At 35.6% G+C, this 18,852-nt stretch overlaps 2 protein-coding genes across 3 annotated transcripts in view; one reads left to right on the top strand and one right to left on the bottom strand.

The window, feature by feature from the left end:
• The window catches only part of LOC138175898 (dnaJ homolog subfamily C member 2), a 33,366-nt gene extending 25,769 nt beyond the window's left edge, over positions 1 to 7,597 (top strand). Inside the window, exons 13-17 of the mRNA XM_069106553.1 lie at positions 3,998 to 4,182; positions 4,979 to 5,079; positions 5,239 to 5,346; positions 6,292 to 6,446; positions 7,463 to 7,597. Coding sequence (XP_068962654.1) covers positions 3,998 to 4,182; positions 4,979 to 5,079; positions 5,239 to 5,346; positions 6,292 to 6,446; positions 7,463 to 7,537 — 624 coding nt within the window. The 3' untranslated portion in view covers positions 7,538 to 7,597. The remainder of the gene's footprint in view (positions 1 to 3,997; positions 4,183 to 4,978; positions 5,080 to 5,238; positions 5,347 to 6,291; positions 6,447 to 7,462) is intronic.
• LOC138175899 (mitochondrial-processing peptidase subunit beta) overlaps positions 6,141 to 18,852 on the bottom strand; it is a 34,796-nt gene continuing 22,084 nt past the window's right edge. For both annotated transcript variants that reach the window (XM_069106555.1, XM_069106554.1), the window contains 7 exons: positions 18,476 to 18,588; positions 16,549 to 16,692; positions 11,973 to 12,133; positions 8,521 to 8,606; positions 8,357 to 8,445; positions 8,048 to 8,123; positions 6,141 to 7,967 (listed from right to left, as the gene is read on the bottom strand). In XM_069106555.1, coding sequence (XP_068962656.1) covers positions 7,903 to 7,967; positions 8,048 to 8,123; positions 8,357 to 8,445; positions 8,521 to 8,606; positions 11,973 to 12,133; positions 16,549 to 16,692; positions 18,476 to 18,588 — 734 coding nt within the window. In that variant the 3' untranslated portion in view covers positions 6,141 to 7,902. The remainder of the gene's footprint in view (positions 7,968 to 8,047; positions 8,124 to 8,356; positions 8,446 to 8,520; positions 8,607 to 11,972; positions 12,134 to 16,548; positions 16,693 to 18,475; positions 18,589 to 18,852) is intronic.

Raw genomic sequence — 18,852 nt, 5'->3', positions numbered from 1 at the left:
ATTAAGCCTTGGAAGAAGAGAGGGATTCTAAGAGTCATAGATGAGGAAATAATGCATTATTCTAGGTGTGTGAATAGCCAGGGCAAAAGCACTGTGAAGGGAAAAAGACTAAAATGACTGAACCATAGAGGCATAAATGAAGAGAGTAATATGTAAGAAGACTGTTTAGGGGCCCCTGACCTACTTGCTTACTAACAGCCAAAAGAGGAAATACATTTAGTCTAGTATGACCTGTTTTTGTTGTAGTCAGGCTTTCTGTGATTGCTGCTTTTTCTAGTTATTCACTGAAGATACTCATTGGCCTTTAGTTTGCAAACTGTTCTCTTCTTTTTTGAAAATTGGAGCAGTGTTTACCCTTGTGCTATCTAGCAATACCACTTCTGTTCTCAACAATCTTTCAGATATCAGCCAGCCAATTTTTTAAATATCCAAAGATGTGGTTCATTTGGGCCAGGTAACTTGAATTCCAGACTCTTACTGTGCCTTGGATAGCAATTCCTTGTTAGCTATTTTTGTTCTATCATTTCCAGTGCAAAGGTCATTTTGCTTGGCAGAAAATGCAGAGGTAAAATAAGAATCCAGTTTCCAAATGCTTGGAAAAAATCATGGACCTTATTACCCCCCAAAAGATGACAGAAAATAGTAATAACTGCCAATCCAAATGGTAATTTCCTATCTGTACAAAATCTTTGAGAGCAGTCATGGAGGGTATCTTTGGTGAAGGTATGAAAAGGATAAAATACTGCTTTAAATGCCAAATGCCTTTAAGTGGCCCCCCCCCCCTGTACATGTCAAAATCATGAGATTCCTTTAACGATTTAACAATGGAGATAACTTTGTTTACTGACTCTCCAAAACACAGAAAGGAGCGACTTATACTTGTCAAAGCTGTTTTCCAATGGCATATAGAATGTCTGGTTCAAAAAGGGATGGAGCACCAGCCTCAGACACTTAACACTAGCCGTGTGACCTTGGGCAAGTCACTTAACCCCAATTGCCCTATCTTCCCCCTCCCCCTCCAAAACGCAAAAAAAAAAAAAATTGGCGGGCAGCCAGGTGGTACAGTGAGAGTGCCAGCCCTGGAGTCGGGAGATCAGGATCGGTTCCAGTCTCAGATACTTAACACCCATACAAAGTAACTGGCCATGTAACCTTGAGCAAGTTACTTAACCCCAATTGCTTTTAAAAAAAAAAAAGGGATGGAGCAATCCTCTAAATGTTCCTTTTTTGCAGATAACAGTGCTAATTGCACCAAAGTTTAAAAAATCCTGTAAATATCATTAGTTAACTTTGGAATATAGTAGAGCTTCTTGTTTTTTATATATATATATACACATATAAATATATATTTGCTACATGAGGAAGTAAAAGTAAACAGATCAGCTGAGATTTATAAATCAGTTATATGCAAAGAAAGTCTGATAGAAACAGCATATATGTATGTTTATGTACACACATACACAAGCATATATATGTATAATAGCAACATATATACTTGCCTGTACAAGATTTTATTTATATATGTATGTGTACACACATATCTAAGTCATTTCATATAAATGGCTTAGAAGAGTTCAACCTGTCTACATGGGAAAACTAAATGAATAAGTCTGTTATCCATATAAGCCGCTTATTTAATATTTACATCAAGTAATTTAATATTTCATATTAAATTGGTTTACTGTTTCATTAAGTGTAGGTATACACATGCATATAGAATCTTGTTTATAGATAAATATATCTGGGGGGAAAAGTGGATCCAGACTTCAATATGAGGGGGCTTGATTGCTTTTGGGAAATTTTAATTAATTCATTCATCTCCCTAAATCAAAGTTCTCTATTTTTAACATAAATACTCTTCTGATGATTTCAAAACTGATGTAGTATTTGATTACTAGATATGAACCTGTATTTTCTGCCAAAAAAAAAAATCTTCTAAACACAGACAAAAAATTAGGTATGAAAGTTAATCATAATATTTATTAAATCAAGACAAGTCATCCAGGTATTTTGACATTTCCTTAAAAACCAATTGCCACAGGGATCTTAAGTTTTAAATATAGAAATCTTTTGTTCCCCTAGCTTGGAAGGCTTGATGGCTTATTGGTAATTCTTGTTTGGATTTTTACTGGTTGGATTAGATGACCTCTGCAGTCACTCCCATCTTTGATTTCAGCAATGCTATACAAGATAGCAGCCATGCAGTTCCATGGTGTTCAAAGACTAAAAGCTGTAGGTCACACGAATGATAATTGAAGAGGGTGAGGGGGGAGGAAGACAGTGGGTAGATGGCAGTATACTATCAACAAAGAATTTTGCAGAAGCAGCAGCATATAAAGGACATCTAAAAGATACATGATGAGAAAACTAGGTTATTCATTTATATTGACAACTGTGGACAGCCTGCAGGTATCACTGACATTCATGCAGTGGAAAAGAGATCAAGGACCTTTCCCTCTCTCATACCTTTTTCCCCCAGACACACTGGGGAGGATTTTGGGGATGCCATAGATGAGTGGCATAGGATGAGGTGGGGATTGTAATCTTCACCATTAACCCCTCATGTGGTAAAATAAAAGCCATTAAAGTACTGGAGAGTAACTAGGATTAGAAAAGGTAAGTGACTTGCCCACAGTAGGGAGCTCAGGTCTTTTGATTCCTAATCTAGTACTTTTCCCACAATGTTACCATGCCCCAAAAGAAGTACCTAAAATTATCCCAGACATTAAAGAGTTTATACTCATGCTAAGAAGAAGAAAAAAAAAATTTTGAAAAAAAAAATTTAACCCAGGCCTGTTATTTCATTGATGTTGGGAACTTCTGGCAAAGAGAGTCCTACTATCAGTGCATCTCAACAACTTTTCAGTTTATAGCCTTTAAAAGTTGCCTGGGGCACTGAGAAAATGTATGCTCACAGGCCAGGATGGTTTATTTTTGTCTTTTTATGCTCAGTGCCAAATACAGTGCTGGCATATAGGTGCAATAGTAAATACTTGTTTGAGATTGACTTGCCTAGTTTGTGCTAGAGACAACCTGAGCTGAAGTCTGACTCCAAGGCTAGCTCTCTTGCCCTTGAAAACAACTGAAAACAATACAACACAGTACAGTAAGTACTGCATTTTCTTTAGTCAGAAAAGGAAGTAAGGGAGCCAGAGAATTGTTTAATAAAGAAGTTGGAAGGCAGTTTTTTGAGAAAGCTAAGACAGAAGAGGTGTTAAAGAGGAAAGAGGACTTTTTAAAAAAAAGTCAGAACTACTAAGCCATGGAGCAGAGGGCTGGGAGAATAGCTGCATTAGAGTTTGGGTTCTTGAGTAAAGTGAGATGAGGCTGATTAAAGGAGATAATGCTAGATAAGAATGAGCCTTGAACTGCCATAAAGAATATATACAGCTAGGGGAGGGAAGGCTGGATGGAATCATAGCATTGTGTAGAATATGTGCATTTTAAAAGGGCAATGTAGAGGCTGGTGACCAAAGATGCAGAGAAAGTATATAAATATGTGGGTACAAGATTCCTTTAGTTTTGAGAAAGAATTAGATTAATAGCACCAGTGCTAGGATTAGTTTTAATGGGCATTAAGAGACATTTCTCTGAGATTTGTGGAAGAGTTGGGAGGATAGATTAAGGACCTAGAACATGAGATGACACAATCTGAATGGCCTTTATCTCATTAAAATATGAGGCAGTTAATTTTTAAAGATTGTAGAGAGAGACTCTTGGAAACTCTTAGAGAGAGGCCTAAATAACTGTAGACGAGAGCACACAACTTATAATTGTCTAGAAGCACATTTCCATAAGTTCCCTTTTGCCTGGGAGCAAGTTTATGGAAAGCAAATGAGGGGTGTTGACAGATTGGGAATTAGCATGGTAGATGATGTTGGAAACCTGGGATTATGGTGGGGGTAGCACTAAATAGTTTACCTTAAGTCTACACCAGAAACTGTCTAGTATTACTATTAGTTTTAAACAGTGGGATCTTTATCTTTCCTTCATGCAGATAGAAGAAATAAATGAGCAAATACGAAAAGAGAAGGAGGAAGCTGAGGCTCGAATACGTCAAGCATCTAAGAGTACTGAGAAATCAACTGGTGGAGGTGGCGGTAGCAGTAAAAATTGGTCAGAAGATGACTTGCAGTTACTAATTAAAGCTGTGAATCTTTTCCCTGCTGGAACTAATTCAAGGTACCTCTTGTATTAAAATACTATTCAAAATACACTAACTAGGACCTAGCAGTGAGACTCCATACTTTAGTACTCTGGTTTCTTAATCCATATAGGTGTAGACCAAGAACATTCAAGCAGTTCCCTTGACATGAACCTAGATTTACCCATCCTGTACCTACCTGGAGTCTATTCCAAAATAGGCAGTGTTCTCATAAACAAAATTCCAGTGACTTCTAAACTGTCTTTGTTAATATTTGTTATACTAAATATTTCATACTAATTTCTCATTAGACCTAACATTCATGATAAATAGATTTTTTGGTTTATACCACCAAAGACCTTTTGTTTATATATACATAAATTATATATATAATATATATAATTTTTAATATAATAAATAAATATAATTTTTTTCTTTTCATTAGCAAGAGACTTTTCCATCTAATGCTGTTTCACTTCTCAAAACTGAAGAGGCTTTCTTCACAGCTGGCCCCCTAGTCAGATAGATAGCCAATTAAGACCCTTCTGTTCACATTCTAAATGAAATTATACAGTTATTATGACAGCATACACAAATGTGTTATTTATTTACATAAAAATAATACATGCTGTCTTAAGATTTTGTTCAGCACTAAAACACTGTTTTAGTAGGTTTTTAGGTTTTGTAGAATATAAAAATCAAAACCTTTGAGTGCCAAGTTGCAAGTAATAGTAGTAATTTAAGCCAGATTGTCCAGTTTGGTGTAATACCGTAAATAGTTTTCACTTACAGTAAAACCCCAAACAATATTGCTGTTTTCTTATCTTGTGATAGGTGGGAAGTTATTGCCAATTATATGAACCTGCACTCTTCTTCTGGAATAAAGAGAACTGCAAAAGATGTCATCAGCAAGGCAAAGAGTCTTCAGAAACTGGGTATTTAATAAAACTTTTGGTGAAATCATTAAGGGAAAACAGCTTGATTTGGGGTATTAAGTACCTCAAGTAAATTAAAATCTAGGTGAGAATTCATTGTTGCATGAGCATTGAATTGTAAAGTGTCAGGATGTAAATAAAGCTTTTCTTTCCCCTCAGACCCTCATCAAAAAGATGACATAAACAAAAAAGCTTTTGATAAATTTAAAAAGGAACATGGAGTTGTGCCTCAGTCAGACAGCGCAGCTCCCTCAGAGCGGTTTGAAGGTAACTTTTTTTTTTCCTTTTTTCATTAGGTGGGAAATAATTGATAGGTACATCTCCATCTCCAGGCTACCAAAATCTCTTAAGTTCTAGGAATAGTTACTATATTAGGAGAAAAAAATGTTCAGATGATTGAAAAATGCAATGCAATTATAAGTTCATTGCAGATTTTTACTTAATGGGGTTTTTTTGGGGGGGGGGTAGTTGGGAGTTGGATATAAGCAGATTGAATGTTTATTTTTCCCTTTCAAATGATAGTTTTATTTTTGTAATAGGTTATTTTAACACTAGAGAATTACTATAGCTTATTTTCCAATGTAAGATTTCTCTAGACTTGTAAATTACTTTTTTCACATGAGTCATTGGGATACAGAGTTTAAGGGTTCTAATTTTTCCTCTCGGACGTACTTAAAGATTAAGAAAAAAGGCAATTGACATTTTCCCCTACCTAGTGTGTATCTGGAAAGAAAGATTTTTCCTGTCAATTTAATCAATGCTCTGTCAATTTAAGACAAACTGTATTAATTTTATAGTGAACACTGAAAAAATTCTTTAGGAAGTTTCTGACATAGTCCAGGTAAGAACTTAATACTGGAATTCCTTCTAGTGAGGCACTTTTTTTTTCTCCTAGCAGCTGCAAGTAATTTTATTTGTATAGGCAAAAATTTATTTGTATAATTTTATTTATATAGGCAAGTAATTTTTTTTTTAGGCAATAAATTTTGTTTTAGTTTCTTTAACTTTTAAAGGTGGGGCAGGGATATACGAAATAAAAGTATCTAAAACCAAGCCAAAAATAGGTTTATGTTTTTATTTATAATTGCATATATAAAAATGTAAATAATATCCTTTTAGTAAATAAAAATTAATCTAGGAGATAAAAATCTCTGACCATAATATTCCAGCAAATCATCCTATAAGGTTTTTCCAAATAACTTTTTTTTTTAGGTCCATGTACAGATTTCACACCTTGGACAACTGAAGAACAAAAACTTTTAGAACAAGCTCTGAAGACATATCCTGTGAATACACCTGAGAGATGGGAAAAAATAGCTTCTGCAGTGCCTGGACGATCAAAAAAGGACTGTATGAAACGATATAAGGTAGAGAGAGTGTGGGTGTGGGTAAATCAATTCACAAATTTTATTCTACGTAAAATTGCATACTCTTTCTTGTTGGTTAGGCTTCAGGGCACTAACAACAAAGTCATTACAAAGATATATCATTTATGGTAAAATAACATTGTCACAACATGTCTTTTGGGGCTTGTACAGTGAAGAGCATCATGTCAGTGGTACCACCTTCCAGAAACTACTTTTTCTAAGAAATATTTGTAGATTTTAAAAGTCCTTCTCTAGTATCTCACTGTAGCAGAAAGGTAGCCCTGGTTTCTCAAAGACTACGTCAGTACAGCATAGGCTTTGGTTGGTATTATGAAGAATAGCTTAAAATGTGGCCCTAAGTTAGATGGCTTTCCAGGGAATATCCTAAGATCAAAGTGGCTTCTCAACTTTAAGATTGTCCACTGCCATTCAAGTTCTCATCTGTAAAGCTCCAAAAGGGATTGGGGGGGGGGGGGGGCGCTGCCGCCTAGGTGGTGCAGTGAATAGAGCACTGACCCTGGAGTCAGGAGGACCTGAGTTCAAATACTGCCTCAGACACTTAACACAAAAAACTAGCTGTGTGACTTGGGCAAATCACTTAAACCCAATTGCCCCCCCCCAAAAAAAAGGCAAAAAAAAAATTTAATTAAAATTTTTAGGAGGGGATTATCACAATAGGCATTTAAATATTTTTTGAATTTTATCAGAAAAAGATGTGTTTATATACTATATAATATATATATTATATACTATAGACCAAATATATATACTATATAGTTATACTATAGACCAAAACTTATTTTACCCATAAGCAGGAATACAACAGCAAATTTATTAAATCTAAACCTGCAAAACCTCTTTGTATTTCTTCTAATGATCTTTTTGGAGGTCATGAACAGTAAATGAAAAGTATAAACAATATTGCATATTATCCCCACAAAAATCTCCCTGAAATTCTTAAATAGCAGCAGAGTTTTAAAGTTTCAGCTTTTCACCTTTCTTACTTCCTTCTCTAGGAACTTGTTGAAATGGTAAAAGCAAAAAAGGCTGCTCAAGAACAAGTGATGAATGCTAGCCGCGCCAAGAAATGACTAAAGTTGACAATCTTTGTTGTGTTTGTTTTTATAATAAAACTGCAAATACTGTATAAATTTTCATTCTTAAACTTATAAAAACTCTATTGGTGTTTCCAATCTGTGTTTGTAGCTTACTGACAAGTTCTTCTACTGACAAAAGCTGGTGGTAATTACACTTTCCTTTCCTTACTATTACAGAAAACTTCAGTCTCTGAGAATCTGAAAGGTTTCCTTATTTGTAATTACCTTTTAAAAGTACAAAAGCCACCTCACATTTTCCTTCTAGGTTCCAAAAACATTTTGATTTCTTGTTGGATGAACAGCTTGAATTTCTCGGGTTTTGTAAATAACATTTTCAAAGTCATTTGATTAAAATCTTATTATTCCCGAAGCCAATACATGCCACTGCAGATTTTGTTATAATCTGGTAGTTGCTCAATGGGACCTAAAGATTTAAAAGAAATAAGTTAAAACATAATTAATACTAGTTCCCTCTCTAGAAAAAAATTGGGAAGAAAGGCTTACCAACAGCAGCTACAGCAGGGTGTTTGTTATAAATATATTTTGTGCATACATTGCGTATATTCTGAGCATCAACAGCCTACAAGAGGAAGAAAACCAGGTATGATGTAACATCTGAATTTGCCTATAGTAAAAACAAGAAATACTTGCTTTGAAGCTGAACAGAATTTGAAGCTCTGGACAGAATTTTTTCGGTAAAATTTTTAATCTGCTTATTAAAGGACCCTGATCTAATGAGACAATATATCAAATTTCAAAAGAGTAATCAAAATTGTTTTAGGCAAATGAAATTCTTTAGATCTAAGAACTTACATCAATTCTCGCTTCAAGCTCAGGAATGGGAATTCTCCGATTATAACATAACATTTGCCGACCAATATCTTCACAGATTGGAGTTGAACCTATTTAAAGAATAAAAATTCTATTTAACTAAAACACACCCCAAATAAAAATAAAATTCCAGCCTTCAGTCTTACCATCAAGCTGCAACAGCATATTTGTTTTCAAAAGATTCTTAGCTCGGGCAACTTCACTTTCAGTGACACTTGTACAGAGTCGTATCCTAAATAGTGTGAATAAATAACAAATACTTCGAATCAGTTTTTATATCACCCTAGAATGTGTCATAAAACAAATAATGCAAGAATATATTGTCATGGGACACAAGCAGTATTTTAATATCTACTTTAATATGCTTTAAAAAAAAATCACATCCCCAGGAGAGGAGTCTGATATTACTCCCTGGGGCTGAGAACCTTGCTACCCTCAGGAAGGCTATTCCCCACTTCTGGTGATTCAGGTGAGCACAAAGATTTCCAAAAGAAAAGGATACAGAGTCTGGGGCAAGAAAACTGAAAACCTCTTATAAGACTGGTATGTGAAAACAGGATTTGGATTCCTAGACCATTAAAATAATGACAAGCTTCTGGCCAGAGATAGAGTATACTTAATGGAGAGGTTTGATAATAATAAAACTACCCAGGGGCTTGGAAATCTAATCAAAAGAATGCAGTAAAGATGCCTGGAAACTGAATAAAACACATACCTCATGGGGTTTATTAACAAGGTAAATTGGCACAAGGATGTAAATTTGAGACTTGGTGGAATGGAAAACTTCTGGATGGATTACGTAAAATGAGGGTGCAGTAGCAACATGGAGATAATGGTGTAAAAAAGCAATGAATTTAAAACTCTAGGAAACTTGGGTTCACATGCTACCTGTGACAGATACCTTTACTTCACAAGGATATGCTGAAGAATAAATGAGAGAATTATGTTGAGAGCTTTGCAAACCTATTGTATCCAAATGAGATCCCAAAAGCATGGTGGAAAGCATTTGGGAGAAGATGAGGTACTAACATGTAGTGGATAGAACACCGAGTCAGGAAGACCTAACCTCTTACACTAGCTAAGTAACCATATCACAATTTCTCAGTTTCCTCATCTGTCAAATGTGAATACTAAAGAGTCTAGTAGTTGAAATTACAGTGGGCTAGCTAGCAGCTGGGAAGTAGTTTCTTCTAGTGAAAAAGCCACTGAGCTAGGAAGTTTAAAAGGACTTGGTTCTAGACTTGAACCCGTTTCTCAAAAACTGATTTGAGACATTCAGCTCTGAATTTTAGCTTTCTCATTTATAAATTGAGGGGTTGGACTAGAACAGAATGTCTTCATCTTTGTTGTGTCGTGGATTCCATTGGTGGTCTGGTTAAGCCTATGGACCCCTTTTCAAAAATTTTTTAAATAGAAAATCCATAATAATGAAATAAAGTTATCAAAATGTCATTAACATTCACAAGAGTCCAGGTTAAGAACCTCTGACCCAGACACAAAGAAGAGATAGACAGGAGTTGAGGGGGGAGTAAAAACAAGCCTGACAGGTCAATTAGCCTGTTACACAGACATCCAACTAAGTGAAATCCTTCCTTTGCTAGAGCTTCCATTCCCTCAAAAGCACAGTCGCTATTAAATTTTTTTATTGGCTTTGATGATAATTTCATACTAGAAATGGTTAAAGAACTAACAAGAGGAACCACTTCTGGCTCTGATTCTCACAAATAAGGAGAAACACTGCTAGAGCACAAATAAGGGCACCTTGGAGAAAGTAACTGCTCCATTTCGGAATGTATGATAAAGGAGAGTAAAGATGGGCAGAATTTGACACGCACTCATCTTTTAGAAATAAAATTTGAAAGGGTTCAAGAAAAAGATGGGAAGGATCCCACAATATGAAATTTCTATACAGGAATTTAACCCTGGAGGGGTGGAGAAGTTCACAAAAATTCTGAAGGCACAAAGAATTAATTCAGATGAAAGAAAGAACTATCTCAAGAGATTGATATGGTTGCGCAGAGATCAACTTAGATTTTTAAATGTACAAAAGATGGAAGCAGGGGTCTGTAAAGGAGGATAAAGACAAAGGTTCAGCATGAGCTGAGGTGGGCAAGTAATGCTAAGAACACAAAAAAGTTAGGATTTTTTTAACTGATGGAAAGGATAGTATAATAAAGACAGAAGGCAGAATATAATGATTATATTTAGCTTGTTTTTGGAGAATAAGTAAAAGTAAATTGTTTCCCAAGATAAGTAGTATGAGTACTAGCTGCCATAAATTTAAATGACTAGGCCCAAACGAACTACATCCTAGGACACTGGCAGAACTTGTAGAAGTCACTGATGAGGCACTGTTAGTTATCTGCAAGATATCAAAATCAAAAAAGTACCATAGGACTGGTGGAACTCAAATATTGTTCAAGTAAAAAAAAAAGTAGAGTGGAATAAGCAAACTATAGGACAAGGAGCTTGACTCTAATCCCTGGCTAACTTCTAGATTACATCATTAAAGGGAAAATTAGTGAACATGTAGAAAAGGAAGAAATGATCACAAAGTGCCTCTATGACTTGAAAGAACAAGTCATGCCATACTAACCTTATGATTTATAATGGTCATAAGGTTGATTTTCCTACTAAAGAATGGTAGATCAATAAATATCACTTTTTTGTATCACTTTCATTTTTTAATATATTCCTTCTACCCTCCCTTCCCCTATAAGTCATATCTTATATAAAAGAATAAAAGATAAAAACAAAAAAAGCTGTTCAAGAAAACTAACCAAAATAAGTCTAAGAGTAGATTATGCTCTACAGTTACAGTCCCTCAGTTCTTCAAAGATGACCTACATTCTAACAAAGCCTCTCTCTCCTTTTATCTTTGTGAACAAGGTGAAAAGATGAGAACTAGACCATGACAGAATTAGGTATATTCAGAACAAGCTGAAAACAAATAGTAGTAATTAATTGCTAGTTTTTGTCAGTTTAAATGGATGTGACTAGAGGACTATTTCATAGAAGTCTGGTCCTGTGCTGTTCAATGTTTGTCATTTTCCCCCTTCCAAAGATCACTAGCAAATCAAGCTTGGAAATAGTATTTTTTAATATACTTAGATCACTGTTTCTCAAAGGCATTCTTTAGAAACGTCTGGATCTCCTAAAAACTGGCTAAAGCTGCTATCTTTAGAAATACTTTAAAAAGGTTTGAGAAAACCCGGTAAGTAACAAGTGACATTTTAGTCTAGGAGTACAGGGAGAAAAATCTGGAGGTGAAAAATGAAACAAAAATAATACATCTATCACTAATCAAATGCCTACCGCCCAGATCTAACTAGTTCAGACCTGGCAAGATAAATAAGAAATTACATTAATTGCTTTTTAAACTATCTGAAAACTGGTTCATTTTACAAGAAAAACTAGGTGTTGCCTAAACAAAAGGCAATCCTTAAAATCTGGCTTAGATCTTCCCACCAAATTTAGTTCTTCAACAAATTGTTGAAATGTAACAACATTATTAGCAATTCAGTAAATTAAAAACTTTAAACCTAACTGATAAGCCCCAACAAGATTTAAACTCATTTCTCTGGTATTATTTTCTCACCATTCTCTTTGAACAAAATGTATCATGTCTGCAACAGTAGCTGGCTCACAAACCATATAGAGTCCCCACAGTCCTGTATCTGTGTAGGAAGTATTGAAGGACTGGAAGCTATGACAGAGGTTTCCATGACAGGTCATCTGGGCAAGCTTGCTAGACAAATTCTGTAGGAAGAAATAACACTAAAATTACTGAAAGGCCACAAAGAGCTTTGTTAGCATAAAAATAAAAAATGTTTTTCCTTGACCTACGTATATCCTCTAAACCTATCATCTTCTCCTCTACTGCCAAACTTCCAAAAAGAATAATCTGTATTCTTTGTCTCCACTTCTTCACAAACTAAAGTACTCACTCCTAAACTCCTTGAAATTATCTTGTTTCCATTTACTGAAATCATTCTCTCAAAAGGTCGCTTTGAGACTCCCTGTATCTTACAGTTCAGTACTGTTGACAATTCTCTTCTTTTCCATGACACCACATTCTCCTGGTTCTCCTCCTACCTCTCCAACTGCTCTTTTGCTAGTTCCCCTTCTTCTAGACGGTAAATTTAATCAAATTATCCAATGGTTTATTTATTTTGTTGGTTTTTTATTTCATAAAACCAGCTTCTAGTTTCATTTAGATCAATGGTTTTCTTACTTTCAATTTTATTCATCTCTCCTTTGATTTTTCAGGATTTCCAATTTGGTGTTTAATTAGGGATTTTTAAATTGTTCTTGTTCTAGTTGCACGCCCAATTCACTGATCTGTTCTTTCTTTATTTTACCAATGTAAACAGAGATATAAAATTTTCCCCTATAATTTTTGGCATGTTGTCTTATTGTTGCCATTTTCTTTAATGAAATTATTGATTCTTTGATTTATTACTGACCTATTTATTTTTTAGGATCAGATTATTTAATTTATTTATTTAATTTCACATTTTTAATCTACATTTCCACTGCCCATTACTGAATGTAATTTTTATTGCATTATGATCTGAAAAGGATGTTTTACTATTTCTGCTCTTCACATTTGATTGTGAGGTTTTTAATGTCCTAATACATGGTCAATTTTTGTGTAGGTGCCAAGTACTGCTGAGAAAAAGGTATATTCCTTTCTATTCCCATTTACTTTTCTTCAGAGATCTATCATATCTAACTTTTCCAGAATTTTACCCACCCCCTAAAAGTCTTTCTTGTTTATTTTTTGGTTAGATTTATCTAGTTCTGAGAGGAGAAAGTTTGAAATCCTCTACTACTACAATCTTATTGTCTATTTCCTCCTGTAACTCATTCAACTTTTCCTTAAAAAATTTAGATGCTATACCATTTACAGCATATGTTTAGTATTGATACAATTCATTGTCTTATGGTACCTTTCAGCAAGACAGTTTTCTTCCTTATCTCTTAATTAGATCTACTTTTGCTTTTGCTTTGTCTGAGATCATGATTGTCATCCTTGCTCTCTTTGCTTCAGCTGAAGCATAATATATTCCACTCCAGTCCCTTACCTGCTTCAAGTGTGTTTCTTGTACACAACATACAGGATTCTGGTTTTTAATCCACTCTGCTATCTATTTCTATTTTATGGGTGAGTTCATCCCATTTACATTCAGAGTTATGATTACTATGTATTTCCCTCCATCCTGCTTTTTTCTTATTTATCCCTCTCTCTCCTTTTCCCCGTCCCTCCTCACAAATGTTTTACTTCTGACCACTGTTTCCCCCAATTTGCCCTCTCTTCTATCATCTTCCCTCCCTGTCCCTTTCCTCTTATCGTAAGATAGATTTCTATTCCCAAATAAATACGTATGTTATTCCCTCTCTAAGTAAATTCCAGTGACACTAATGTTCAGGTATTGCTCACCAGTCAATCTTTCCCTCCACTGTAAAAGATGTTTTGTACTTCTTTCATATATGAAATAATTTAACCCATTCTACCTCTCCCTTACCCATCTCCCAACCCATCCCTTCTTTCACCCCTTATTTTTCTTGCATATAAAAGTCAACTCACACTAATGTACTCTACGTACATTTCTTCTACCTGTTCTTAGGGCTGACAAGCGTCATCTTCGCACACGGGAATGTAAATGGTTCGACCTCGCTGCATTCCTCTGACTTCTTTCCTGTTTATCTTTTTGTGCTTTTCTTGAGTATTTTATTTGAAATAAAAATTTGTATTCAGTTCTGGTCTTTTTAATCAGGAACGCCTGAAAGTCTTCTGTTCCGGAACATCAAATATCCATCCCCCCTCCCAAAGGATTATACTCAATTTTGCGATTGGCGATTCTTGGTCATAATCGTAGCTCCAATCCTAGCACCTCTGCCCTCCAGAATATCATACCCCAAGTCCACTGATCCTTCAATGTAGAAACTGCTAAATCTTATGTTATCCTGACTGTTGCTCTATATTTGTTTCTGACTATGCAATATTTCCCCCTTGACCTGAGAGCTTTGGAATTTCACTATAACATTCCTGTGAGTTTTTGTTTTGGAATCTCTTTTCAGGAGGTGATTGGTAGAGTCTTTCATTTTCTACTTTATCCCCTAATTCTAGGATATCAGAGCAGGATTCTTTGATAACTTCCATGATCTTTTTTTTTTTATCATGGCTTTCACAGTCCAATAATTCTTAAAATTATCTCTCCCTGATTTTTTTCTGGGTCAGTTGTTTTTCCAATTAGATATTTCATATTTTCTTCTATTTTTTTCATTCTTCAATTTTGTTTTATTACTTCTTAATGTTTCATGGAGTCATTAGCTTCCACTTACCCAATTCTAACTTTTAAGGAATCATTTTCTCCGGGGAGATTTTGTACCTCTTTTTTCAACTGGCCAGTTCCCCTTTTCAAGGAGTTATTTTCTTCAGTGAATTTCTGTATCTCCTTTTGCTTTTGGCCATTTCCGCTTTTCAAGGTCTTCTCTTTAGTGGAGTTTTATGCATCTTTTACCATCTGGTCTATTCTGTTTTTTAAGACGCTATTTTTTTTCTGAATTTTTTGTGCCTCCTTTACCAAAATGTTGACTCTTTATCGTGATTTTATCACTTGTTTCTCTTCCCCATTTTTCCTCTACCTCTCTTATTTGATTTTCAAAATCCCTTGAGTTCTTCCAGGGCCTGAGACCAATTCACATTCTTTGACACTTTGCACATGTAGCTGCTTTGATTTTGTTGTCTTCTTCTGAGTTTGTATTTTGATATTCCCTGTCACCATAGTCACTTTCTACCATCAGGTTCTTTTTTTGTTGCTACTGTTTGCTCATTAATTGGGGTCTGTTCCCAGGTTTTTCATGCTGCTATGTTCAGAGCTAGTTCAGGGGTTGGGGGGTGTTTTCCAAGGTGGTATGATCTAAGAAGAGGTATGATCACTGCTCTCTGGTCTGTGAGCAACCACAAGCACACTTTTCTGACTTGGGTAACTGTGACTCTGTTCCTGTTAGTCTTCCTCGCCCTGTGACTGCTTATGGCCCATGCTACAGAGTCCTGCTCCCATTACTAGCAAAAAGTTCCTTGTAATTTCCTTCTGACCAGCTGTCTGAGGACTGAGAACTCCAGAAGCCATGACAGCCACCAATTCAGTCACTCCCAAGGCTTGCTGCTGGCTTGCTGGATGTGACCTGTGCTCCACTCTCACCCCAGTGAGACTGACCTTTACTGCCAATCTTCTAAGTTGTCTTAAGTTGGAAAACTGCTTCAACCAGTCCTTTTGCTGGTTCTGCCATTCCAGAATTCATTTTGAGGCATTATTTTAATGTTATCTGGATGGGAATTTGGGAGAGCTCAGGCAAGTCCTTGCCTTTACTCTGCCATCTTGGTTCTATTCCCTCTCAATTATACTTTTAAACCAAATAATATGTTATGACAGTAGAAGAAAATTTGGATTCAACACATTGGGAGGTCACATTTTGCAAAGCAAAATATTTGATAGATAAGATCCCACGGAAAATAAAAGGCCAGCATTGGAATCATAAAATTCTGGCTTTAAGTCTTGCTCCTGACACATACAACTATACAATGATAGGCAAGATATTTAACCTCTCAGAGTCTCTAGGCAATTCTCTAAAACTATGAATTATAGACAGAACATAGATGTCTGGGCAAAAACCACATATATACTACTTTTGTCATGGTATCACTGTCTTCAAAATCCTCATTCCTCAAATAAGCTTTAAATACATATATGCCATAGCAGAAGTTGTAATGTAAGCTCCTTGAAGCAAGAATTGTTTCCTTTTTGTCTTTATATATCTTTAATCCCTAACACTGTGTTTTGTACAGAGTAGGTGCTTAATAAATGTTTGTTAAATTCAAATGAAATTTACTATTTTGAACTATTAGTTATTACCTTTCCTTTGCAGAAAGTGCTTTCCATTGAGCTGAAAATACCAGTTCCAGACTCTTAAATCACAACTGACTTAGAAGTATAGAAATAATTAAAGTAGCAAACAAATTTTACACAGCTTGCAGGTCTAATTTTTTAAATGCCAAAATTCATAATACCCATTCTATCATATAAAGAAGTAAAGGATTGACCCTTCGAAGCATAGTCTTAAATCAACTCTATATAAAACTGAAAATTACCTTTAGGGTCACTCACCATTCCTCCTCCAAAAGAGCGATCCCAGTTCCCAATCAGAGTATTTGCAACCATGAGAGAGATTGTGTCTGGGTGAGACCAACCAACTGCTTCAATGGCAAGGGCAATGTGTGCCAAAGGCATCTTGTCATCCCTCAAACGAATCTAGTTAAGATTAAGATAAGAAAAAACAACTCTAGCTAAGAGCATGTAAAATACAAGTCCAAATATGTTCCATGACTTCAGCAGTTGTGTGTCTTCCCAGGACAGGCAGAACTACCCTGGGGCAGGACTGGGGTCCAGGATTCACCCCAAGGCATGTGCTTTTTACCAGGGAACAGTTAAAGCTAAAAGGGAGATTAGAGATGACAGGTTCCCCCTTTCTCTTTTTTATTTTGGGGCTCTTTGGAGACTGCAGCCCCTGCCCCTCCCTCTTCTTCTTTCTTTCCTCTACATTTTATGGATTATTTTATGGTTACCATGTTAGGAAAAGTGCTTATTTTAAGAATTAATGTTTTGTTATAAAGAATTATATGGGGACAGCTAGGTGGCACAGTGAACAGAGCACCAGTCCTAGAATGAGGAGGACCTGAATTCAAATTCAGTCTTAGATAATTAACACTTACTAGCATGTGACCTTGAGCTAATCACTTAACCCCAATTGCCCTCCCTTTCCCCCTCCAAAAAGACCAAAAAAAGAATTATATGCAGAAAAGTGGATTTTCAGCAATCTCTAGCAAAACATTATAGTTTTTAGTTGTCACAGGAACCTAACACCTCCATTTCCCATAGGTTCAATGTATCAATATTCACATTTTTTACTTCTACATCATTTTCTAAGAATGTTACCTCTGTGAAAGTTGAGGACTGTGTGTATGTACATATATACTTAAGTGTATGTATATGTTTACATACACACACGCATCTAAGTATCACCTCACACTCACTTTTATCCACTTTTAGCTATCAAAAGATAGCAAAGCTTGGAAAAAGTATGCTCATCTCCATATAACCTGACCAATGATGCTTAAAGCTGACAGAGAAAAATGATTCACCTCTTCGCCAAGGTCCCCCCCTAATGAACCTGGTTCCTGCCACTGTCATCAAGAGTAGAGACTGGAAGGTATTTTTTACCTGTTTGCTACTGCTATGAGTATAAACCAAAGGCAAAGCTCTGGGGTAAAGAGAGCTCAGTTGTGAGCAAACCTAATATATAAGTGAATTGCAGTAGGAGAAGATTTTAAAACCTCACTCTAGAAAACACAGAACAGTTCTGATCAAAGATCAAAAAAATGATTTTGTTATAAATGATGTCACACTGACTCTACAGTTCAAAGCAAAAATATTGACTGCCCTGAAGCTCTCCACCGCATTCTAGCTATTTCCACCTGAGTGTTCTCCTGTCTTTCCAGATTTCACTACCATGGCTGATCTGCAATGTCACCCCAGCATTTCCCTCTTCTATGCTGACCCCAATCTCCCACTGACAAGTTCCTCTCGGGACCTCCATTTTTGGGAGGGGCCCAAGCCAGCCAACTTTCATTCTTCAACTTGTGCTGTGCTTCTGACTTCCCAGACTTTAACACCATACCACCAGGCACCCACACTGGGTACCTTCACACTGCTTCCTCCCTACTCTCCACCCCTATTTCCAGCTCCTTTTTATGGGTTTTTTTCTCCCATTATACTAAGCTCCATGAAGGTATGAGCTGTCTTTTTTATTATATTTGTATTCTCAACACTTAGCACAATGCCTGGCACACAGTAAGCATTTAATAAATGCTTCTTGCTGATTTGGGACTTAAGTCCCCATTTATGATTCCTATTAATGAAAACTTAGATAGCTCTATCTGACTAGCTAACTAACTAGCTATATTATATACATATATTTACTGATATTATAAGGAAATCAATGTAAATTTCTGGTTTAGGTGGCTTGTGAATTTACCTCACTTCCTGTAAATTTGCAGGCAGGCAATGATGGTATTTCTCCTTCATGTGCTGATAAAGAATTACCAAAATGAAACTTGGCTAAGTCAAGCAGTTCATCATGAGACACTCCTAAAACAAAAAGACAATATCTTAATATGTATACAGTTTAAGTCATTAAACTAAATCCTAAGATTTCTTGCTTTACCACAAATTCTGTATAGAATAAATTTCAAAGGCATCTAAGCTTAAGAAATTATATTTAATTTTAAAAATTCAATTTACATACAACCATTCAGAAGTATCTACCAGGTAATGTAACTCTGCATACAATTGTTTTTAAAATTGTAACCTGAGATATTACAAGAACAGTCAGTCTACAAATTAAATCACAGA

This window comes from Petaurus breviceps, unplaced genomic scaffold, assembly GCF_028583685.1.
Source record: "Petaurus breviceps papuanus isolate PSGF00001 unplaced genomic scaffold, PetGlider_PUasm1.0 79, whole genome shotgun sequence".
Classification (NCBI taxonomy): domain Eukaryota; kingdom Metazoa; phylum Chordata; class Mammalia; order Diprotodontia; family Petauridae; genus Petaurus; species Petaurus breviceps.
This window is presented reverse-complemented; position numbering and strand designations above follow the sequence as displayed.